General features: G+C 37.2%; 1 protein-coding gene across 1 annotated transcript in view; it reads right to left on the reverse strand.

Moving 5' to 3' along the window:
- POLN (DNA polymerase nu) overlaps positions 1 to 25,028 on the reverse strand; it is a 106,703-nt gene that overhangs the window by 79,286 nt on the left and 2,389 nt on the right. Inside the window, exons 2-13 of the mRNA XM_074821959.1 lie at positions 22,672 to 22,733; positions 18,961 to 19,449; positions 18,274 to 18,464; positions 16,354 to 16,466; positions 13,157 to 13,314; positions 7,348 to 7,416; positions 5,824 to 5,884; positions 5,550 to 5,614; positions 4,646 to 4,729; positions 4,130 to 4,219; positions 959 to 1,015; positions 126 to 179 (exon numbers count right to left, since the gene is read on the reverse strand). Coding sequence (XP_074678060.1) covers positions 126 to 179; positions 959 to 1,015; positions 4,130 to 4,219; positions 4,646 to 4,729; positions 5,550 to 5,614; positions 5,824 to 5,884; positions 7,348 to 7,416; positions 13,157 to 13,314; positions 16,354 to 16,466; positions 18,274 to 18,464; positions 18,961 to 19,449; positions 22,672 to 22,733 — 1,493 coding nt within the window. The remainder of the gene's footprint in view (positions 1 to 125; positions 180 to 958; positions 1,016 to 4,129; positions 4,220 to 4,645; positions 4,730 to 5,549; positions 5,615 to 5,823; positions 5,885 to 7,347; positions 7,417 to 13,156; positions 13,315 to 16,353; positions 16,467 to 18,273; positions 18,465 to 18,960; positions 19,450 to 22,671; positions 22,734 to 25,028) is intronic.

The following is a 25,028-nucleotide window of genomic DNA, read 5'->3' on the forward strand; positions in this document are numbered from 1 at the left end:
AGGACTACAAAATCAAAAAGAAATACTTTATAATTTTCCATAAAGTTCTTAAACACTGCAATCATTTCACATCTTTTTATGATTTATTTTAAATACCATATTTTACAGGCTTTTTGTATTTCTACCTTTCTCATGCACGTTCGTAGTCCATCCACATAAGTTGACTTCATCTTATGAACCTAAATTACACAGAAGTTTAGATAAACGCTTATCTATAAAAATAAGAAATTTTTCAAATTAAAGATCTCCATTTCCAAATGCATATTAACTTGTTTTGTAGACTTTTTTTAAAAGACACTTTTATCTTAGTAAATAATGGATGTATACTCACTAATAGCTCGATCTATCAGCTAAGTAAGTGCTTGGTTATACCCTAAAGCCAAGTCTTTGCAGATATTAGCAAATTGGAATTTATTCTTTTACATTTTATATCCCCAGGTCAATAAACGACACAAAAAAGCCACATGCCCACAAAAAAAAAAAACACCCACTTTTTTTTTTTTTTTTTTTAGATCTTGGAAACTCATCCACTGAAAACTCAAACATTAAAGTGTGAGAGCAGACTAACTAGATCATTTTGGATTTTCAGGAGGTTCATCCCCTAAAAAACCCCTAACTAGTTATGTCCTTCACTTTCTGCAGAGTATTTCTTCAGAACTCAAAAATAAATGTTTTGCTCTACAAGTGTGCTTTATAGCACTAGACATATTTAACAGCAAAGTTTTCCAATTGTTTTTGCAAGAGTTGTTTGCTAGCTATAACCTAACACAGTGTAAAACAGAAGTATAAACTTTAAATTTAAAAACTCTTAAGAATACCTACATCAAAATTTAAATGAGAATTTGAATGAATTTACATTAGAGCCAACTTTTTTTAAATTTATTTAGCTGTGAATATGTTATCTTTCTTGCTAATTTTGCTTCAGTGAAACTACATTATGTGAAAAATATCAGCTCACCTGACGGTATTCTAAAATTATCTTAGGCAAAGGATGAAGATCTTGCAACTTATTTAGCTGCAAAATAAAGAATATGAATTACTGGTAAACTTTATTGTTAAGTTACATTATTTAACAACCTTAACAGAGTAAGTTTTGGAGAAAGAAATTTTCTCACCAAGCTGAATGGACAAAATACTAAAAGAATTGTGTGCTTCAAGCAATATCACCCTAGACCCAAGTAAGCCTTCCTTCTTTCCTGCTTTCAGCAGGAGGGCTGGAGATTACACCCTCCCAGTTTATTTCCCTTCCTGTTCCAGACAGGGACAAAAAGACATGCAGGCATAAAAACTGTTCCACAACAACTTTGAAAACGCTCAGGCATGGGGTGAGGAGCTACTTATGGTCCTTTATTTTTTGTGCTGGACAGCATCATTGCAAGAGAGAACATGATAAAAGTATACAAAATAATACATATATACACACATACAAAACCCAACAGGAGAATTTCTTCTGTTTGTCCCCTAATACAAGTTCCAGGGGACCTTCAAGAAAAACTGAAATTGTGAAATCCAAAAGCAATAAAATAAAGCATATTTCAGATTACTATGACTGTAAATTGCCATAAAAATTTGTTAAGAAAAGAATGAAATTATTAAAATAAAAAGAATGACATTATTAAAATAGAGATTGGATATTTATAAGTACAACAAAAATATCTGGAACTACAACAGTTCAGTGTAAAAAATAGATGCAACTGTACAAGAATGGAGATTTAAAAGCATAAGTTTTTTCTTGCTACCAGGGAAAGACAACGCATTAAGATTAATTATGTAGTATTTATCTATTGGAAGGTTTCAGCCTACCTTTCTCTAAATAACCAAGTCTCAGCCATTGTTGAAAAGAGAGTACTGGACTAAATGAAAGCATTGCTTTGATTACTGCAACAAATCTTATGCTCCCACAAAAAGATGAAATGCATTCTATGCCACTGATACCTCCCATCTCCCAAGGCTCTCTGTCACTGTCCAAGATTACATATTTGATCTATGAAACCTCCTTCTCCTTGAGTAGTGTGCAGTTTTTATGGTTATACTGTTGACTTTACCTCAAATATCATATCTGGTAGTTCAGCCACTTGGCCCAAAAGTTGAATTTCCTCTTTCACACGTGAGAAACAAATACTACTTTTCTACCTTACCCAGAGGTGTTCATTCTCAGCAATGAATAGTGTACTTTAATTTGAGTCCCATGTAAACTAGAGCAATACAACTGTGGCATCAAATCAGAAACAGGTGCAGCTACACAGAGGCTTCTTCTCTAAGGAGAAATTCCATTACTATTATTATCTTAACAAAATAATGTATTAATGATCTGGATGAGGGGATCGAGTGCACCCTCAGTAAATTTGTGGATGACACTGAGTGGAGTGTTGATCTGCTTGAGGGCAGAAAGGGTCTACAGAGGGACCTGGACAGGCTGGATCGATGAGCCAAGGCCGATTGTATGAGGCTCAGAAAGGCCAAGTGCCAGGTCCTGCATTTGGGTCACAACCCCATGCAACGCTACAGGCTTGGGGAAGAGTGGCTGGAAAGCTGCTGGTGGAAAAGGACCTGGAGTTGTTGGTCAACAGCTGGCTGAATATGATCCAGCAGTGTGTCCAGGTGGCCAAGAAGGCCAATGGCATCCTGGCTTGTATGAGAAATAGTGTGGCCAGCAGGACTAGGGAAGTGATCTTACCCCTGTACTCAGCACTCGATTACTGTGTTCAGTTTTGGGCCCCTCACTACAAGAAAGACATTGAGGTGCTGGAGCGTGTCCAAAGAAGAGCAATGAAACTGGTGAAGGGTCTAGAGCACAAGTCCTGTGAGGAGCAGCTGAGGGAACTGGGGTTGTTTAGTCTGGAGAAAAAGAGGCTGAGGGGAGACCTTATTGCTCTCTACAGTTACCTGAAAGGAGGTTGTAGTGAGGTGAGTGTCGGTTCTTCTCCTAAGTAATGAGTGATAGGGCAAGAGGAAACAGCCTCAAGTTGTGCCAGGGGAGGTTTAGATTGGATATTAGGAAAAATTTCTTCACTGAAAAGGTTATCAAGCACTGGAACAGGCTGCCCAGGGAAGTGGTTGAGTCACCATCCCTGGAGGTATTTAAAAGATGTGTAGATGTGGCACTTAGGGTCATGGCAGTGTTAGGTTAACGGTTGGACTCAATGACCTTAAATAATTCTGAGTCTGTGAAAAGGAAGGGGCATCTACATTTGCTTCAAGTTACCAAGAAGTCTGCAGTTTGGTCCTGACTTCATCGATTTGAGACAAATGTTTTTAGCAGGTTTCTGCACTTGTGTGGGATCTCAGATGAACGTTTGTATTGCTGAAAATTATCTGCTCCAACACTAACAGAAGAAAGAACTGGAGAAGCTTCATATATGCATTATTGCACTGAATCTGAAGGTAGATTTGATCTCTTGTATAGGTATATCAAATTATCCAAACTGTTTGGTCATTATTGCTCTAAAGGAACAAGATTCTATCAAGATCCTGCAGATCTGACTTCAAATGCAACAGCTCTTACTGAAGACAAGCATCTCCACAGAGGGGGGGAAAAAAAGCCTGAGGAAAATTCAGGTACACAAGTAAAACACTGGACTATACAAAAAAAGTGACAACTCCCAATTCAAACCACAGATATCAAATAATTTCCTACAGGCCTCTTTACCTAGCATGAATAAATGAGTTAAAGGTCCATAAAAAGATGACAACATGTTTTTAGCGCAAATCTCCTGATGGCAAAGAGAAAGTCTGGATTGCTATTTCCTTCACCAGCAGATTTTACATTAATGTTGTTTTCTTTCACCAGTGGTCTCTTATGCCCAATCAGTCAGTCATACTGAGCTACCAAAATGTGACCAGTAAGAAAGTCTCCCTCCTTTGAGGAACATGGTCATACATGCATGTTGGTGCTAAAGTTTTTAACCCTGGTTTATAGCTATAGTTTAGCTTTAGTAGCTAGTTTGTTTTTCCCCATCATGGAGTGCAACTTTCATTTCTGGCATAAGTAAATGAAATGTGATTAGTACAATACAAAAATAAATCAAGATTGTTAGGAAAACTTCAGACAAATAACAATTTCACTGGAATATAACTTAGAAGTTTTCCTAAATCATGCAGATGGTTTTAAAACCCTCCCCCATCTCACCACAATTTCTGAGGTGGACACAAGTTGCTGTATTTCAGTTCTGTGAACTTTCTCACACAGTGCATGCAGTTTTAACTTTTCAAATAGTACCTACAGTAAGAAAAAACACATAAGAGTTTCAGTGTTTCAAGTGCTGAAACAGAAAGGAAAATTATCTGCTACCTGACCTTAAGTCTAGAAAACAGATCTCAAGGAAAACAGAGCACACTGCAGAAAAGAGAACTAACTCAGAATTGAAAAGATCCGATCTTTATTTTTGAGCTATTGAAAAAGTAGTGTGTTTACTAAAATCAAATGCATAATTTATGTAAATATGTTCCAACACAGATTATCCAACATTGCCAGATCTATGAAAAACTGATAAATCCCCTGTTAAAATAAGAAAATAAGATAATTAATATCGAAGAAAAAAATTCTGAAGTTGTAAGGACAATTTTGTATGCTTTATAATTCTTCTGTATCAATAACAATTTACAGAATTTACAACTTATATAATAAAAGGAGTATAAATATTACCTCTCTGAGTTGACTGCTGCTGGTCAAAAGGAATCGTTCTCCAGCAACCTCATGAGCTTCCTGTTCAAGCTCTTTGAGTCGCAACTATAAATTAGTACATTGAAATTATTCTGTTTATATTATTATTTTCTTCAGTATCTCCTAATTCCTAGGTTAACGGGTATACTGGACTTCTAGTTAAAAATAGGGTACTTGATAATGTGTAATCATTGCTGGCTATCAACATTTGGTTTAGTAGATTGGTTATATACTCTTTAACCTATATTTCTTCATGCTCTGGGAATGGGATTTACTGTAGTAAAAAGTACCAAAATTTGTGGGAAAATAAATTAGGTTACTGAAGATAATAGAGATGTGTGACAAACAGATATGCAAATTATTATGGTAAATTAATAATCTGTCAGACCATTATGATTATCTAGTCAGATTTTATGCTACAAAATAGTATTCTCTTGTAGCTATTTTTATCCATGGGGAAATGGCAAATTTAGAACTCTCAGAGCATGTAATTTGTAGAGTGTTTTGTTTACAAAGAGAGAGAGAAATATCTATCACTTCTCAGGAATATTCTTACTGATAACTGTAGTTTCAGAAAGAGTCATTACAATTTTTACTCTACAACACATAACCTAAAAGGACTGTGAATTTTGCAAAGCAATCTCAGTTCTGAGGCAAGGCTAATGAAGCAAAAGTCTTTTTGCTTGCCTAAATAAACATGGAAGTATTCTAAAATGTAAATATCATTAGTTATATTTATTATAATAATCATAAGAGAAACTCCAAACTATCATGTAAAACGCAACAAAGAAAAAAGATTCCTCCTCTTTTTAATCAGTTATCCTCAGTAAAAGCAAAAAGATGATGCTATACAATTTCCAAAAGAAAAAATAAAGACAAAGTTTACCCCCAGAATCTCTGATGTTTTTTTCAGTTCTTGTTTGTTCACATGTATTTTGTGTGTTTCCATCACTGTAAATACAATTATATACTGAGAACACTTACAACTGACAATTTCAATCTTACATGCTTCTTAGACTGTAAAATGGAAACTCAAACTCACACAGCTGTTATGAGGCTAAGATAACATTTACTATTCTGAGGTATAACATTCTACTTGAGCATAGTCAGCAGCTGTGTAAAAACAGTGAAGATTCATATTTTGAACTGAACTTTCATACCTGCCAGAATTTTGATAAGTGGAAGCTCTAATGTGCAAAATAATTTCCACAAACCTTGAACCTGTAAAGCAAGATGCAAATAAATTCTTCAGTACCAGCCAATTTTAATCTTAAAGCATATAGTATTGTCATTATGTGGATCTAATTTCCAGTAAGCAGTATTTAACTTTCCGTATAATCCCTTTTTACATGACAACACTGTCTGTGGAATGAAATACTACTTAGTGTGAATTATAGTATCTAAATACTGTAGCCCATTATCGCTTCATTTTGAGGGGAACAGTAATACATTTTTTAATAGTAATCATTCTATACTGGAATAGTAATAAAGAAATATACATACCCCATTTTTCCAAATGGTTTATTTTTAGAGCAAGCTCCACTGTAATAGGACATCAGTTATCCCTTTTTCTTTATTCACTTGAACAATTAAGCAACCATTTAGAATTCATAACTTTGTTTTCATTAGGAAGAAAATAAAAGATGATAGGGTTATGTACCCAATTTAGTTACAAAGAACAGGAGGCCTGTTTTTTCTCCAACCACTGAAGCAATCAGACAGCAGTACTAGTCTAAAAACCCCTCCTGTAGGCTGGCTCTCAGTGTTTTGTGCCTTTGGTACTTCTGTGCCTTCGGTGTTTCCCTGTTGCCTGCCTTCACAGATTGTTTCATCATACTGCTGGCTGCTTAGATATCCAGATTAATATGGATCCATCAACTAATGCTTTAAGACCTACACTTGATATCATCAATTTCAAAACCCCTAGGATTCTATGGTGTACCTTCCACCAGAACCTGAGCATATCCCTAAATTATGACACTTTTCCAGGTATATGATTACAGGGAGAAAGCAAACACACACAAAAAAACCATTAAAAGACTTTCTGAGATGCATTCTGAACTGCAATAAAGACTAAAATAGAATAAAATAGTTCACTTGGAAGAGACGTACAACAATCATCTAGTCCAACTTCCCGGCCACTTCAGGGCTGACCAAAAGTTACAGCATTGTCCTAATGACTCTTAAACACTTGACAGGATTGGGGCATCGACCACCTCTCTAGGAAGTCTTTCCCAGTGTTTGACCAGTGTTAGGCTAAAACAACCTAGAGCAAAAGATATGCTGAGAGTTTTTGTACCCAAGGAATACATCAAAAAAAATCCAGCTACGCTCTGTTTTAACTGTTAATGCTTTTTAGACTGTTTCATATAGCTTAGAAATACCAAAAGGTCACAATATTCCAAACATTTCCCCTTCTTAGAATCTTCATTTAAATATTTAGTTGACTGTTGCAGAGGAGAAGTTTCTTCTGAAGATTAACCTTGAGACTAACCATTTCCACCTTCTGGAAAAAGTGGCAAATTTGATGGGCAACTTTATTTTAAATGTTGACCAGCACTACACACCAGTAAGGATTGGAGCCTTCTATTTAACTCCGGCAGAGATTCTGATCTGAATGAGAAACCCATCACTAACTCTCTTCAATTCATGATAGTTATATCTAACTACTTTTTATATCTTACCTGTAAGTCATGAGCAAGGTCCATCATTACATTATAAAGCTTCTCCAAGTTGACACCTATGTTTTGATCCTAATACAAATAAATTTAAAAAACACCAATAGTTTTAATGCCATCTTAAAAATATTTGGAATACTATTTTAAAAGGGATTAAACAACATAAATATATTTTTCTGTATGTCTCCTGTTATATTTAACATTTTAGCAATGTTCTTAGACCTCTGACAAACACAATTCATGAACAGAGCAGTACAGATCATGAATATTCAAGATTTTACCTGTTCCTTTATTTACATTTTGCACAGACCAAGCATGGAGAAATAGTATCAGTACACTGCCTTTGACATTGAAGTCAGAATTTTATTACTACTTGTAAAATGAGAAAAAATTCCTTGCAATTTTCTTTCTCCTTTCAGTACTGTCGCTCTTCTGTGCCTGAACTATTCAGTTCCTTCCCTTCTGTTCCAGAGATATTCTGCACAGAGCCATGCCACCCCATTCAGGTGGCTATAGAAGACCGTTTTGAAATGCATACAGGCACTGAATATGATTGTTAGCTCCAAGAACACAACCACTAAAAATAAACTTAATATCAACCTATTACGTTTATCAAGCTAATACACAAAATGTGAACAATAAATTGCTGCTTTTCATTACTAAATTCCCATGAGGAAAGATGGGAATGTGAGAAATGCTGCAGGTGTAGATTTTCTTTCCTGCAGCCTGTATCTTCAATGACAGCTGAACAACCAAAATTATGGAATAAATTTACATCCAAGCCATTAAGTGCAAAAACACTAGCACAGCCCTGTAAAATTCCTGGCCACAAATCATAGAACCTAAGACAGCATTCCACAGGACTAAAGTTATGCACTTGCCTGTCCATATACTCTTCCCCAAGAATCACATACTGGTCTGTGCTGGAAGCAGGAAAATAGATTACGTGGAATTAAGTATGACATGTTATGATAGTTCTTGGGTTTTTTATGTAAAAGTGAAACTAAACTAAGGGTTGTTTGTGTAAAAAGAGGCATTTACTCTATGTTAATACATACTTCCGAAGATATAGCTGAAGTATGGGGGCAACTTGGCCATAATACTTTAAGAAAGACATCAAGAAATATCAGATAGGCTAAAGAAGAGAACCAAAAATAATAGTCATCTTAGAAAACATGACCTACAGAGAAAGAGATTAATGAGGTTTATTTAGTTTAGAAGAATATGTTGAAGGAGGAGAACATAACAGTTTTTATAAACAGAATCACTAAGAGGGGCTCTCATGCTATGATCTGCAGAAGCCTCTCTTTCCTCTACAGACCTGCTCCTATTCTACAGGTTTCTCACCTTACTGGTCTCATGAAATACCTACAGTTGGGAGAAGAAATCTGCTCCAAAACAAACACGTTCTACTTTCTCCACTCAAACTGAGCTAGAAAGCATTTTCCTTAACAGAGTAAGTTCTCAGAAATTATGCTACCAAATCTGAATTTGCTGCCCATTTCACAGTTTCATGGGTTTTATTTGATATATTCAGAACTTTTCCTTTGGTCCTTCTGTGATGAGAAGGAAAGAAAGGACATTTCTACTTGTTATCAGATTTACACTATCCTCTAAGATAGTATAGAAAATTAAGACAATGCTTCCATTTGAATGAAACACGCAGTATTTTGTAAAGAACAAGACCAAGATTCTATCATCTGGAAGAGTAATGTAACTAGATGTGATATCACTCTGCTAAACTGGATGTCATTAAGCTATGAATTATGGACTAAACCAGAAAGATTGCCACTGAAATTGTTTCCAAGAATATTTTCTTAAGAACAGGCCTGATGTCAGAATACTATGGTCCTCTAGAGCTTTTAATCTCTCCAGCCAGAACAGCAGTTATTTTGAAGCAAAAGCAGGTAAAAATAATCAAAGTGGTTGGGAAATCCTCAAAATCCTTCCTAAAGGAGGGTCTATATAATCTGAACAGATGTCCAAATTAAGGATTTTTCTAAAATTAAAAAAATTATATTCATATAAAAATTAATGGATGGTGGAGGATCCTACTCTCTCTTCATGGCGGTAAGAACCCTTTGAGTTTGTGAGAAGGTATCTCTGGACACCTTTTTCCATCTGAACAGGGTCTTTTGCAGGAATTGCTCCCTGAGTTAGATGCCACTATCTACCCCTTGTCTTCAGGATGACTCTCAGAAGCTCCTGGTTGTGTTTCTAGGGAGTGAAGGTAGGCATAGACTGAGACACCAGTACATCTAAATGCTTGATCCTGTGCCCTCACTTGTTGGCTTTGGTTGGGATAGTAGCTAGTATGGGGCTATGGTTTGGATTTGTGCTGGAAACAGTGTTGATAACACAGGGATGTTTTAGTTACTGCTGAGCAGTGCTTACACAGAGTCAAGGCCTTTTCTGCCTCTCACCCCTCCCCACCAGCGAGTGGGCTGGGGGTGCACAGGGAGCTGGGAGGGGACACAGCTGGGACAGCTGACCCCAACTGACCCAAGGGGTATCCCACACCATATCACATCATGTTCAGCATAAAAACTTGGGGAAAGGAGGAGGAAGAGGGGGATGTTTGGAGTTATGGCATTTGTCTTCCCAAGTAACCATTACACATGATGGAGCCCAGCTTTCCTGGAGATGGCTGAACCCCTGCCTGCTGATGGGAAGAAGTGAATTAATTCCTTGTTTTGCTTGCACACATGGCTTTTGTTTTACCTATTAAACTGGCTTTATCTCAACCCACAAGTTTTCTCACTTTTACCCTTCTGATTCTCTCCCCCATCCCACTCAGGGGAGTGAGTGAGCAGCTACATGGGGCTCAGTTGCCAGATGGGGTTAAGCCATGACAAAAGTCAGCTGTAAATCAACAGGTAAACATAATCCATCCTCCAAACAGTGTATAAAAATCTGCCTTGTACACAAAACTCACAATTTTGGCCCACTGTTTGTAAAACAACTCCCATTATTTGAAGAAAAACAGAAGTCTGGAACCAAAGCATTACAGCAGATGCAGACTGACAAGAGCAATGCTTCATCCATTATTTGATCCAAACAGAATGCAGAAGGAATCCAAATTACTTGTTGCTGCACAAACACAATAGAACCAGAACTGACTGAAAATTAGTTTATTAGGACAAATTATAACACATTATTGCTACAGAGGCCTGCATTCTGGTACACAGCTGGGGAAGAACCATCACAGGAACTTTATTATATTGGTCCAACTAATTTTTAAAAGAAGTGCTGAGGATAACAGAAGCGTTGGAGACACCTAGTAGTTACAAGAAGTTATGTTTCATGCTAAAACAGAATTACCTGAGTTCTGGGATAGTCTTTGCTGTAGACACATTTTCCTGCCATAAACCATAAAGAAAGGGGCACTAGTGTTGCAGTCATTCAGAACACACTTGAGCCTGGACCATGGTTGTTTTTATCTTGAAATGACCACATGACTCAAGATAACATTAGATAAAATTAAACAGATTCTGCATAAGCTGATGTTTGTTAGTGGGAATTTTGTCCCAGCAAAGCCCCAGAAGCAGGAAAGAGTTAAAATGGGGTAATGAATTCCACTGACAGCACATGCAGGTTCCCCATCTGCTCAAGGGCAGATGTATATTAGTCTATACAACTTCAGCATTGTTTGTGTTGGTCATTTGTGAGTAGAAAATATGGGTACCCACTGTAGAGGCTTCCCCTCAGCCTACAGCAGACTTGAGCACTGCAAGACTGAGAAACGGTAGGCTCTTGAAGGTAGTATGCAGAAGGCTCTCTTCAAAGCTGAAATATCTAGACCCACTGGTGGTCATCCTTGTTTTATAACAGTCTAGTCCTATCAGTGAGTACTTCTCTCTACCCCAGACAGATTAATTTAAGCAGGCCCATACTCCAGTGAAAAGCCATCAGACTGTCTCCCAGAAGACAGTCCATACCCACTGGTTCTGGAACAAAAGAGCTGTCTATGAAATATTACGCTTTCAGCAGACAACTTGATCCTATTCTGGAGGTGGAAGTACGCCCAGTGACGGGCTTCAATTGACACCAAGATTCCTCATCAGCAAATGGAGCAATGACAAGAGCAGTATGATGTTTAGCGCCTGTTTCAGCAAAAGTTTCAAGGTATATGGACTATGACCCCTTTTACTGAGCCTTTTGGAACAGCATCAAATATACAGACAAGGAACAAGTAGCACATATTCTATACTAGAGAGGTGTATGGGTGAGTAGAGGGCTACAGAGTAAAATAGCAGTCATTCCAAGCACTATGCCAGATGGACAAAACTAGCACAATACAGAGGGAGCTTAACTGAAGTAGTGGAGAACAAGACATGAAATATCATCTGGCACGGATCCCTCTGGGAGTGCAGACAACCGTTAGGAACCTACCAGTAAAGATAGAGCAAGAAGGATGAAGAGAGAAATCCGGCAAAGAGCTAGGCTTCACAGGAAGAACTGGGACTCACTGAGCCAAAAAGCAATTGGGAGAGTCCAGGGAACAAATTAATTGCATAAGGAATGGGAGGAATAATCACAGGACGTTAGAGGGAGGCATTAACTGGGACTTGGGTGAACAAGTCAGCATAAAGGCACTGGACATGACTGGGGCAAAGAAACAAACTAGACCTGCAGTAGGACAGGAAGGAAGTAAGACTTCAATATTTAACTCAGAGCTGGGAATCCGGATAACAAAGTTGAGAAATGATAACCAAGAATAGGTGTGATATATGAAGAACAAAAGACTGAGTCAGGCTAAGGAAACAGAGAAGATTAAGGATGCTGAGTCACAGGAGGGGACACCATATATAGAAATAACCAACAAGTTTATAGCTTCTGCCTGTTTGCCTGTCCATTCCCTACTCTAATAGCTTAATTAGTGAAGTAGCTTCTGAACAGCTGCAGTTTACAGCTAGTGTTTTAAAGTAAACTGGCTCTGGTTTTCTCAGAAACGTCTATATTGATGGGTATGTGCTTATACAACTGACCTCTGCCCATGGTCTAAGCCTACTTGACATCTGTGGATTTGTATCCTAGAACGACTATAATCATGTTACGATACTTGTGTCTGAACAAGCAAGGCCTCTGAAAAGCAAAAGGTTTCAAAACCACCAGCATTTAGGTTGCTGCACATCTATTTTTATAATTCAAACTACCTCTGAAGGCTAATGTGTGCAGAGTAGATCACCATGGCTCAAAATACAAATACCAAAACTCTGTAACATTCAGTAAATAAGTTTCAACGGGCAGTAAGACATTTCTATAGTGCTGTAAATAAAAGTTCATCATGCATTCTCTCTTACTGAGAATAAAAATTCACAGATTTTTCATACACATGCTTGAAGGTTTACATTTGACTCCCTACTGTTCCTCAGCCTATGACGTGGTGTCTACCAGCTGTGAAATTCAGCAAAATTGTTAATTACAACTAACTAAATATAGGCTACAAGTTCACCGGAATTACAGAACAAGGCATTAGACATTTTGAAAAGGAAACTGAAAATCAGTTTGCAGGGAGGTGGAAAGAAAAAAGATCAGATCATACATTAATATTGTGACTGAACTTTATGGTTTTGAAGCAGACTTTTACAGCTGTTCCTGGAGAATATGATCCCATCTCAGTAGAATGCTGTTAACCCTTCCATTTTCCCCTTTAAAATTAGATTTCCAACAAGTAGTATTAATAAAATAATTTTCTTCCATTAGAAAAGCATTATCTATAATTTTTTTTTGCAATATTTTGTAAGCAAAAGCAATTCTTTCATTCCCTTCCCCTTTTAACCCAACCACAAACAATTTAAAACAAACTACTTACTGATGCATTTCTCAAAGTGCCAGTATCTGTATTTACAGTTCCCATAGAAAAAGGCTTTTCAAAATACTTCTGTATTAAACATTCAAAAGAGGGAACTGTGTCGCTGGGGTTTATCAGCCATGCTGCAATCCTTGGATCTAACACGACACTATCAGCAACTATAAAAATAAGTTATTTCTGACAATCAAAATATTTCAATTACCTCCCATACCAAGAAATACCTCTAAAGTTTTGCCCATCTTTCCTGTAGAGATACATTATAAATAGACAAACATTTACACTACAAAAATGTTAAATATTGAATTTTCAGCTCTAATAAATGGTCAATTTCATGAGTACATAGAAGTTCAATATTGAATATTTTTGAAGAGGGTTTTGTGGCTGTTTTGCTGGGTTTTCATTACTTTTTTCAAGTTTTAATATGTAAGTAAACCTTTGGTTCTCAAGATTCACTGTAAAAGACTCTCTTATCACTGAAAAATTTCAAATTGAAGTTTTCCTTGTCTCCCCCTCTGGTACAGTTTTGTTGTTGCTGTTAACTTGATTGATATCCACAAAATTGCTCTTGGGTGTCAGGGGAGAAAAGATTTACTTCATATCAATCAAACTTCTGGGATCCTTAATGTATATATGAATTCACATATGGGTGCATAATGCATTGTTCCCAAAAATCGGAACCTTTTGTCCTATAGGATCATATGTGCTTACACTGCACTTTTATGTTCAGGTAGATACATAGGATGGAGCAAGCATTTTAACTACAATCTCAACGTATGTACTGTAGTACTACAAAGAAGAGCAGAGAGAAATTAGCAACTAGAGTGCTTTGTGATATATTCAAAGATAGATCTAAGTATCTTCTCTGGTAACTCCTAAGTAACTTCAAATGACAACCTATAGGTACATTGATAGAGCACTCCATGCTACACAACTTTACAGAGCCAGTTACCTGGAAGCAAACTTAAATGTCCATAATGCAAGTTACAGCTGCAGGACTATTCTAAAGAGAACCAGGCTTGTTCACCTCCACAGAAACAACTGCTGCTGAAGAGAACTTTATGTGGATGCTCAGCAGATGTTAGGGAAAATGTCTTGCCCCTGAATCAGCTTGAGCTCTGCTGGAGTGGCCAGATAACTGAAAGATACTTCATCTGCATGGTCTCACAACAGGATTTTATGTAGCTCACTATCCTTTTCTCTGACTGCAAACAGCTATTCACCTCAAAAGCTAACAGATGCTAAGGAACAGCCTCAGAAATTGCCTCAAGGATACCCTCCTGTAAGTACCACTAAGAGAGTCTTTCTGCAATTGGAAGGACACTCTTAGCCTTGGAATTGTGCATCTTAAGAAAGTATGTCAAACTCTGCATCCAGTCCAAAACCAAACTTTGGATGTGTCCATGGAATTTCCACTGCTCTTTCAGCAGAAAGTAATCTCTACAGGGATTAAACGAAACTTTGACAACTGTAACAGACAGATTTGCCATGAACTCAAATGATGCATTGTGAAAAGGCAGACTAAGCAACTCGGCCTCACTGATGGGCAGTAACACTTGACAGCTGATGGCTGCTGGAAAATGCCCAGAGGCTGCAGGAAGGCTCTGCCTAGTGAGATGCTAGACATTCACAAGCTCGTGTGAAGGCTGCATGAAATAAACACTGATTTTTCTAATAATAACAACTACATCTTACCAAGGATACGTGGAAGAAGAGAATCCTGTTACCAAATAGTCTCTGAGACACATCAGAGATACTTTTCTCATATCTCTATTTACAATGAGCACGAGACAGTCTCTAGCTGAAAAAGGATAAAGAATCAAATCCCCCACCGACCCATCCATCCCTCCCTCCTCAACTAAAATTTTCACCAAAGTTGAGGGTAACAGTGATGAGTTATAGCCACCAGTTCAGTCCTGAAAAAGGATGACACCTTCAAGGAGAGAAGGCAGCACATATGGAACTGAGACAGAACAAAGCTGAAAGGAGTGAAGCAAAACCAGGGTCAAACTGGGATGAAGAGTCTGTGCTGATAAAAACATACTTTCCTCAAGACTGTGAAATGGTTCTCAAGTCCTGTCCTCCTCCTGCTCCAAAACATTAGTGAATCCCAGTGGCAAAGTGCCATATTTTACTAGCCAGGACTAATGTATCCGCATGTATTCCACTGGTTAGTACACTAGTTTGGGAATGAGTGCAATCATTCAAGTGATTGCAGTCAATACGACAGACAAATTTCAGTGCTTGCTTGATTTACAATGATGGGATTTTTTTAACCTTAAAAAAGGCAAAGGTTTTATGGGGTTTTGGTTTGGGTTTTTTTACCATAGCAGAAATAATGAGCGAGGAAGCATCAACTTCCAAAGTTTAAAAAAACCTAGATAGGAATTCTTTTGGATACTAGAAACTTCAGATTCAAATCTTACACATCAGATAGGATCTAACCTAGGTCTAGTATTTCCTGCGTGCACAGGTTATAAAACTGTCACTAGTGCCAGTACCATCATGATGTTTCTTTCCCCCTTTCCCATTCCCAAGGCTGTCTTTTGTATAGATCTTCACACCAGAATCTAAATCATCACCAGTTTACTGTGATTTACTGATTAAATGTTTCAGATGCTGTACACAAGCTGAAGACTCTGCATAGTCCTTCCTGAAAGGTCACACTTATTTTTGTAATTTTCTCAGCAAAATCCAATACATAGAACCAAGAAAAAAACCCATTATATTTACATCTTATATCTTCTGTTTGTAGTTGCTTTTCAATCCATACAAAAGAGTCTTATTTGTTCCTATCAAAATAACAAGGACCCATTCAAGTGATTCCTAATTCTGACAACTATGAGCACCTCTGGAATTTATTTTAGTCTCTCCTCTTGAGTAAAGAAAGTTTTTCCAGGGAACGTGAAACAAGAAGCAGTTTGACCTTTTCAGCTATAGTCAGGACTGTGTTGGGAGCTTTTGTTTCCACTGGAAGCTATCCTTAAATTATTCAATGATTTGACTCCTACCCTGAGAAGAAATACATCATCTCGACATGCCAAGCCTCTGGTCACAACCTCCCCCAAGAAGGGTTGTTTTTTTCCATGGTACTAAAACTTGGTTTTCCAATATATTACTTAACCACCAATCTAGTGATTTTAACAGAAACATCAAAAGCACAGAGATTATAGGATTAGAGCATAGTTTAGATTATTTACCTTGTTTCCAGCTAATATCATTACCATAAATTTGAAGTAGAGTCCTCAGGAAATCTTTTGCATTGAAGCAAACAATTGGAACTTTGCGATGTAGCATTTGAAACAACACTTGCCTGCACAGAAGTAGTTCATTAACACACAGTATATTGCTACTAGATTTAGTGAATCTATTTAGAGATTTAATTAGTACCTAATACTAAACAGTTAACACAAGACATTTCTTTATTCCTGTAAGAACAGAATACAGTATTTGAATATTAAATTCTCAATTCAATAATACCTCAAGCTTCATTCCATAATAAACATCCTAGCAGATATGTCCTATCATGCATTCATAAAGAAAACAAATCCTTATTTGACACTCAAAATTAAATGCAATTTTAATTCAAAACAGCAACTGGCATCGCTGTAATACTTTAATATACCCAAATAAGATCACAGAGGCTTCTGAGTTAATGCAGTATTGTAAAATCATGATTTAAAAGTTACTAGACAATCTAAATTGCCATAATTGCCTAGTGTTAATATGCTATTTAAATCCAGAATGCTTCATCTTTGTCACATTTTTCCATTCCTTTGGAAAATGACTATAGTTCCCACATCCATGCTACTTTAAATAGATTTTACCAATTATATATATTCGTATACAGATTTTACTAATTATTTGTGTCTTTTTTTTTTATTATGCTCTATTTTGGGAAATATAGAAAAATATTTTTTTATAGAGATTTCAAGTTTATTTATCTTTGGTGGTATGAAACAACAGTACCAAGTTTTTGGATGTATTAGAAATTGTGTAGATCTTAAGGTATTATTGTATACAGTCTAGATCCATTACTAAACAACAGCACTATTCTTGCAACAAATAATTACCTATAGGTTTCACCTAAATGCTAATACACTTATTCAACTTGTTTATTATTCAGTTTTTACTGTTCATATGTACATGCCTTATCAATATGTTGTTCTCAATTCAGAACAACCTATATTCAAACTAACAAGTTATTAAACTAGTAGTCATATAATTCCAATATTACAGCTGGAGAAGTACAGGTAAGTGAAGTGATTTGTTTCAAGTCACAGTGAAGCAGTAACAGATGCAACTAGCAAACAAGTCCAACATCTTGAAAATGAATGATTTGTGATTTAATAACCCAAATTCAGCTGTTTACAATAAAGCAGTTATTATTGAAAGTCATAAAATATTCTAATGAAGTTTTAACATGCAACTATTACATCTAAGAATCAGATTCAGTTCTCATTTCTCCCTTTATGGGATACTATTTCAGAGTTAACAGTAAGTATTAAAAATGGATTTTGGCTATACTATCTGGAATTTTAAAACATAATCCAACCTTTCTAAAAATTTAGTCCAACTATTAAACAGATACACAAAGCATTTACTTTAAAAAAATCATCTTCTAATTTTGATGTACGATTATTACTGAATATTAGGAAAACTTCATTTGGGATCTCAAAAGTGATTAAAAAAGCCTATTGTGCCTGAAAACTTAAAAATATTAGCAGATTTCAAAAAGGATATTTACCATAATAACGTCCTTCAAAAATGTACTAGATAAGAAATGCAGGCAAAAGAAGATAGGTACAAGAAAGATAAACCTGGATGAATCATATTTTTTGGTGCCATATAGCTCTAAGCTGTTCATAAAGGATTTCTAGGTGACTGTAAACAGATTCTACCAGAATCCCAACCTACTTCTGCAGAGCTGCAGTTAGTGATATGCTGAGCCCAAAGGAATAGTCTATCCTCATTTGGTTTATATTATACCAGGCTTGACACGGAACTAATACAGCTAATATGAAATTCAATGAGCTTTAAGCCTGTGCCATGTAACCAACATCACTGTTGCTAAAAAGCATATATGAAGCAAACCAGTATTTATTCCTACGTACTCTCACCAAGCAAATTTCTTGTGAGCCTGCTGTTCTTGTTCCCAAAGAGATGACCGTTCAGCTTTTAAATAAATTAATTTGTCATTTTCATTAGCAGCATTCCAAGTAGAGTCAGTTGGCAAGTAGCGGGGAGGGCAAAGATGATCAGTCTGATTCTTCACTAACACAACAACTCCTTTTACTGATGAGGTTAAGACCTGTTAAGTGAAATTACAACAGTGTTTCCTCTGACAGATTTTATGCAATCCTATAAAGAAAATTTCCCAAATATTTTACAATATGAAACCTATTATGTACACTAGAGTTACTGTATACACCATTGACACAGCAGAGGAGCATGCAAGCATTTCAGCCTTGAAACAAACATCCAATGACAGACAGTAAAAAGCAGAAATGACATCTTAATTCAAACAGTCTCACTTTAAGTATACAAATGCCTGTTTAGCCCAAGCAGGGGTTTTTTTGGTTGTTGTTTTTTTTTTTTTTTAAGTTGTACTTGGTAACTAAAAATAAGATCTAGTCAGAAGTATAAAGGTTTACCTCATTTTACATTTATATTTTGGTAAGCAACAATACACAAAACTGGTCCAGATTCTAGGCTCCCAATGAACGTGCTTTTGTGTTTATCAGTCACATGCACAATTCAAATGGTTCTTCAAAACTGACTCTAAACAAAACACATCATTCACTAACCTGCTCCGAGTTGAGCTGTGAAGAACCATCTTGAAATATCATAGTAGTTACAAAAGCCACTGCCTGTTCTATAGTTGCAAGCAATTCTCTTCTTTCTTCACATCCCAAACTCGTGATATCATAAGGACAATTTTCAGGAGACTCTGTTTTTCCAGAAGTACAGTTGTATCTTCTTTCACATGAAGATGTGTAGGTCTTTACAGGTAATCTTCTTGTTTTCTCTGAACAACACGTAGGCACATCTTGCTTTCTTTTAAGGGGAGTAGCTTTATTCTTTTCACCATCCTTCAGGTTTTTTGCCTCTACTGACAGATTTTTTTCTCTGTATCCCCATGTTGTCAAGTCTAAATCCTGGTAACAGCTCACTATTTTGGTATCTTGACAGCAAAGCATTTCATCAATATGTACTGTCCTGACTATCTGACCAGCGCTACTTTTTTCAGGGCTGACTGATGTTTTTGATAAAGCAATTGTAGAATCATGAATCTCCTGGAAAAATTGGAAAATTTTTAGTGAACCAATTGTTAAATTTATTAGGAGAAATAAGAATAAATGTACATGAGTTAATTTAAATCAGCTTTGAAGGAAGGGAAGTTCTATTAAAAAAATGTTGATTCTGACAAAACAAAAGTTTAGGGGAACCACATTACATAAAACTCAAGTATTTAACAATAAAGATTATTTTGTTGATTTATATTGCTTACATCCAAAACCACCACTGCTTTTTTTAATCTTAGTCCAACACTAAAAATGGCAAATAAACAACTGTAAGACACATGTAGCCCAGTAGCCTGTCTTCCATAGTGAGTAGGTTATAAGCAACCTTTGAAGAAAGAAGAGACCATTCATTTCCATCTTTAGCTTCAGTATTTAGTGGTTTTTTCAAGACAGCTTAGTTTATTAAAGAACTTTTGGCAAGGGATCATAATGACTGCTTTGGAAATTTAAGTACACCGAGTCAACTGGATCTCCACCAATTTCTTTGAACACTTACAAGATTGTAAGATATAACAAAAATATATATGAAAGTCGCACTGAAGAAGTATTATCAGGTGTATAAATATTATATTCTATTCTGTTTAATCCACTATGCCCAGAGCAGCTCTCTTACTTCAGATAGTCCCTGGATCTTTTTACAGCAGCATGCTACTAAATACTATTAGGCAAGAAGTTGCATGGTAATGTTATGATTCTACTCCTTCATCCTTGATTTCATAGGTATACTACTGGCCCTAGTATTTTCTTACTGTTTATTTTGCTAGTTTCTTCTACAACCTCTTCAGCTGAAATAGATCCTCTGTCTTGATTCCATAAACAAGGACTCTGGAATGGCAATAGGCAACCTTTCCAAGATTCCCCAGAGTAACTGTGTGTTTAACTATTTACAGATACAAAGAGTTGTATCTCCCCTCAATACTCCTTTTACACCTTGATCATCAAAAGGTCTTACAGGAGTTGGCAAGCTTTTGACTCCTGAGGCATTTGAAAAAATGATGTATTATTAGTGATGAATTTGCAAGCTGTTTCTCAAAGTTTATTTGGAATATACTATTGTATATTTACATTTAACTTACTCAAATGAGGCAACTATAAAAGAATACAAATTCTGGTAAGTTCTGGTAAGTATCTTTTTGCATAATAACATGTATTAGTAGTCTCCTTCATACTGTCACTTAGCCATACTTTTTTTTCCTGACAGATTTTAGTACTTGTTTTAAAACTCCAATATTCTGTTTATAATAAATCCCCATACTACCCACAAATGTTTTGGTTTTGGAAGGGAAATTCCATATGTTTTTGTTTTAAAAACTCCTTCATTTTGATGTAATTTCTGGTTTTGAAATGAAACATTCCTGTAGTGACTTATCTGTGCTTTAATGCCTTGGAAAGATCATAGTCTCTGTCAGAGCATCTTTCAGCAGTAAGATTTTGAACCTGATCTCACACAGAATCAAATAAAAAACAGTTTCTCTTGCGAGTTCTCTAACTGTTCCACAAAGCAGTTGTCTTCTCAGCATCACGCATAAGTGTAATCTTCACCCACTCCATTGAAAAGTAACTGAAGCCTCTCATAATTACTGTATTTTCTGCTCTTGTAGCACAGCCAGTCTCCTTCAATACTTCTGCTGTCATTACCATTCCAATAACTAAGGCCTTCTCACTTCAAAAGAACCACAAGTTACTGCTGTGCAGGGCTCCCATCCATTCCCCAAAACGACAATTTTAACTGATCAAAGGATATCATCCATCTCTATTCAATCTGTATTGATTGAACAAGCCAGAATGACAAAGCAAATACTTTTTTTTTTCTGCAGTACTTCTCAACCCAGTTCTCATATTGTCAGAGCTCAGAACTATGGAGTCAAAAGATAAAAAAAGGCTTAGACTGCTTGAGATCATACTTCACAGGATCAACTCTACAGCAAAAGTACAATTAACAGCTTCTAAGTAAATAGAAAAAGGGAGCTAATTAAGCTTTTGCTACTACCAAAATGAACAGTGGTTGTTCTGAATGAAGACAAATTATTTGGACTTCGGCAATGCTAATCAAAAAGTGGACAGTATAAAAACTTGCCAGAAGTGGAAAAATAATATCACAGAAGGACGAAATGTTTAAGAGCTGTAGAAAGACAACTGATTCACTCAAGTGTATTCTTGAGTCAAACTGCAAATGGTTTTATTGTTTAACTCAGTAGAATCTGAATGAGGACACTCAAGTAATTATAGAATCAGGAATAAGCAATTCTCTTTTAAAGGTTCAAAAGTAAGAACAAAGCAATTTAATTATCAAGTCAGAATAATACAGCTAGAACTACAACTAGCCAGATAGAAGCAGCAGCTTCCAGGAAGAACTCATCTTTTACTAGAAATAATGACATGGCTGGAAGTAGAGAAAACAACTCCCAGGATGTAGTTTCATAACTTATACAGATGCAGGAAAATTTCACTAGATGCATCGAGTAAAAATTAGCACTTCATCATCACAAAAAAGGGTTCCACTACTATTCATGTGCACCCACAGCTGCATGTCTATCTATGAGCCAATTTACTTTGTAGGGAACTATCCCACCCCACAAAAGAAATCAGTTTTCTGCATCTTAAGCAACCTGAATGGACTTGCTGAAGTGTGCAACATGCAGAGTCAGAGTAAGGAAGGCTGTGAAATTTGCAGCTAGGACAGGAGTAAACTTCCAGTATCTGTAACTCATTGGTTAACTCGATAGATCTTACAATCACAGCCCGAGTTGGGGCTGCCATAGTTATCCATTCCCATTCTTGTCCTGGCACTCACTGGCAGGCACATCAAACCAAATTCAGAGATGATTAAAGCAAAAATTAAGCTTCCTAATACAAAGTAATTTTTCATATGAATCAGCTCACTTTATGATTACATGCTAGTGATTGTTCAGTGACAGAGGTTTGAGAACATTTTTAAACCCTGGTAACCCTAAATGTGGCAACCTCATTTATTTCTGATCAATCTGTCACAAACAACTAACTTCCTATAAAAAAAGATAATGGAAGTGAGGCCAAGACTCTCATAGGTAAATAGATGCCAAGTGCAAAATATGACAGAGGAAAGTTATCTGAACTATGAGTGTATGTAATATATTGTGACAAAGCTTGTTATGAAAGAGCCAGTCTGTAACAACTTCAAACCTGCTATGAAAAGACTGCTTTCAGTGGTCTTCAATCTTAAAGTAAACTTGCCTTTTCATTTTTCAGATGTGCATCCTTATCACCTAGTTTATTTTCCTTTGTCTTCTCTATACCTTTAAAAAAAGAATGGGAAACATTTTACAACAAGTGAATCTGGGAGCGGTGTATATAACTTAGGTTACATACAATGTTACATTACTGACACTTTTACCAAACCTAAAATAATTGCAATAAAATTTTCCGTGACAACAATTTTCTTCAAATTAATATAATTCATGCCCAAAAGGGCCCTGCAGGTTCCTAAATATGCATATGTAAAAGTGTGCTCTGTCCCCATTAAGAAAAAATTAGTTCAAGTTTGCTACAAAGCAGACAAACATTTTCCATGGCATTCAGAAGAGGCATTGATATAATACCATAAATATGCATATTTCCTTCTTTCAAGAAAACACATGCCATCCTGGTCAAAGTAAAGCTGGGGGCATGGGCAAGAAGAAATAACAAAACCAAAAGACAAACTAGACATCTCACAGTTTATCCATTTTCTTGGAATTAGGCAGTATTATTCCACAAAATTTTCTTCAGTAAGACACTATTTGCATATACATCTTTAACATATCATGCCCTACAGAGAACTGTTTCATCTGCAGAGGATAATTTTTTCATTGTTCAACCTTGCAATAGAACAGGTATTGCAAGACCAGACATGAAGAGAGAGAGAATTCAGATCTATCAAGTTGTCAGAAAAATAAGGTAATGACTAGCACCACAAGAGGCAGGATGGCTATCAGTGCTGGGTCTAAGATCATAGAATGGTTTAGGTTGGAAGGGACCTTAAAGATCATCTAGTTCCAACCCCCCTGCCATGGGCAGGGACACCTTCCACTAGACCAGGTTGCTCAAAGCCCCGTCCAACCTGGCCTTGAACACTGCCGGGGAGGGGGCAGCCACAGCTTCTCTGGGCAACTTGGTCCACTGTCTCACCACCCTCACAGTGAAGAATTTCTTCCTTATATCTAGTCTAAATCTACCCTCTTTCAGTTTGAAACCATTAACACAACACTCATCCTATCACTACAGTCCCTGATCAAGAGTCCCTCCCCATTTTTCCTGTAGCCCCCTTTAAGTACTGGAAGGCTGCTGTAAGGTCTCCCTCGAGCCTTCTCTTCTCCAGGCTGAACAACCCCAACTACCTCAGCCTGGCCTCACAAGGGAGGTGCTTCAGCCCCCTGATCATCTTTGTGGCCTCCTCTGGCCCTGCTCGAGCAGGTCCATGTCCTTTTGATGTTGGGGGCCTGAGAGCTGAATGCAGTACTGCAGGTGGTGGGGTCTCAGGAGAGCAGAGTAGAGGGGGAGAATCCCCTCCCTCGCCCTGCTGGCCACACTTCTCTTGATGCAGCCCAGGACATGGCTGGCTTTCTGGGCTGTGAGTGCACATTGCTGGCTCATAGTCAGTTTTCCAACCACTAATATCCCCAGGTCCTTCACAGGCCGGCTCTCAATCCACTCATCACCCAGCCTGTATTTGTGCTTGGGATTGCCCCAACCCATGTGCAGGACCTTGCACTTGGCCTTGTTGAACTTCATGAGGTTTGCCCAGACCCACCTCTCAAGCCTGTGAAGGTCCCTCTGGATGGCACACGCCTTCCCCTCCAGTGTCAACTGCTTGGTCATCGTCAGCCAACTCGCTGAGGGTGCACTCAATCCCACTGTCCATGTCACCAGCAAAGATGGTAAACAGCACTGGTCCCAGTACAGACCCCTGAGGAACGTCACTCATCACTGCTCTCCACTTGGACATGGAGCCATTGACCACAACTCTTTGAGTGCGACCATCCAGCACAATTTCTTATCAACCAAGCGGTCCATATGTCAAACCCATGTCTCTCCAATTTAGAGACAACAATGTCATGCAGGACAGTGTCAAATTTGACAATGTCAAAAGTGTCAAATGCTTTGCACAAGTCCACTTGTGGGACTAAGATAGAGCCCCGTGCTTTATAAATGAACATCACGACTCTGAACCGTGCTAAATGAAACAGAACATGCCTTCTCTTTTCTGCCCTTGACACTGTGCAGTAGCCCCAAGAAGAGAAGCAAGTGAAGACTGGAATAAAAGAACAAGGGCAACAGGCTAGCAGTAATTACAAACTCAGTAGGTACAGGAAGAGGAACAGGGGGGAAAAAAAACAAGAGAGGGAACTCCACTGAACTGTGGTTCTCTTCAGAGCTTTCAATTCGTTAGGACTCCTTTATCTCTAGAATCTTTTACTGCCCAGCCAAAAGACACCTCATGGGCAAAATACATATTTTGTCCCCTTCTAACACCTGGTCCATACCGAGTACAACACTCCACTACTGTTTTCAGCTATGAAATTTGCATTACCAGCAGCAAGACACTTTCTCAA

The sequence above is a fragment of the Strix aluco genome, chromosome 4, assembly GCF_031877795.1.
Source record: "Strix aluco isolate bStrAlu1 chromosome 4, bStrAlu1.hap1, whole genome shotgun sequence".
Classification (NCBI taxonomy): domain Eukaryota; kingdom Metazoa; phylum Chordata; class Aves; order Strigiformes; family Strigidae; genus Strix; species Strix aluco.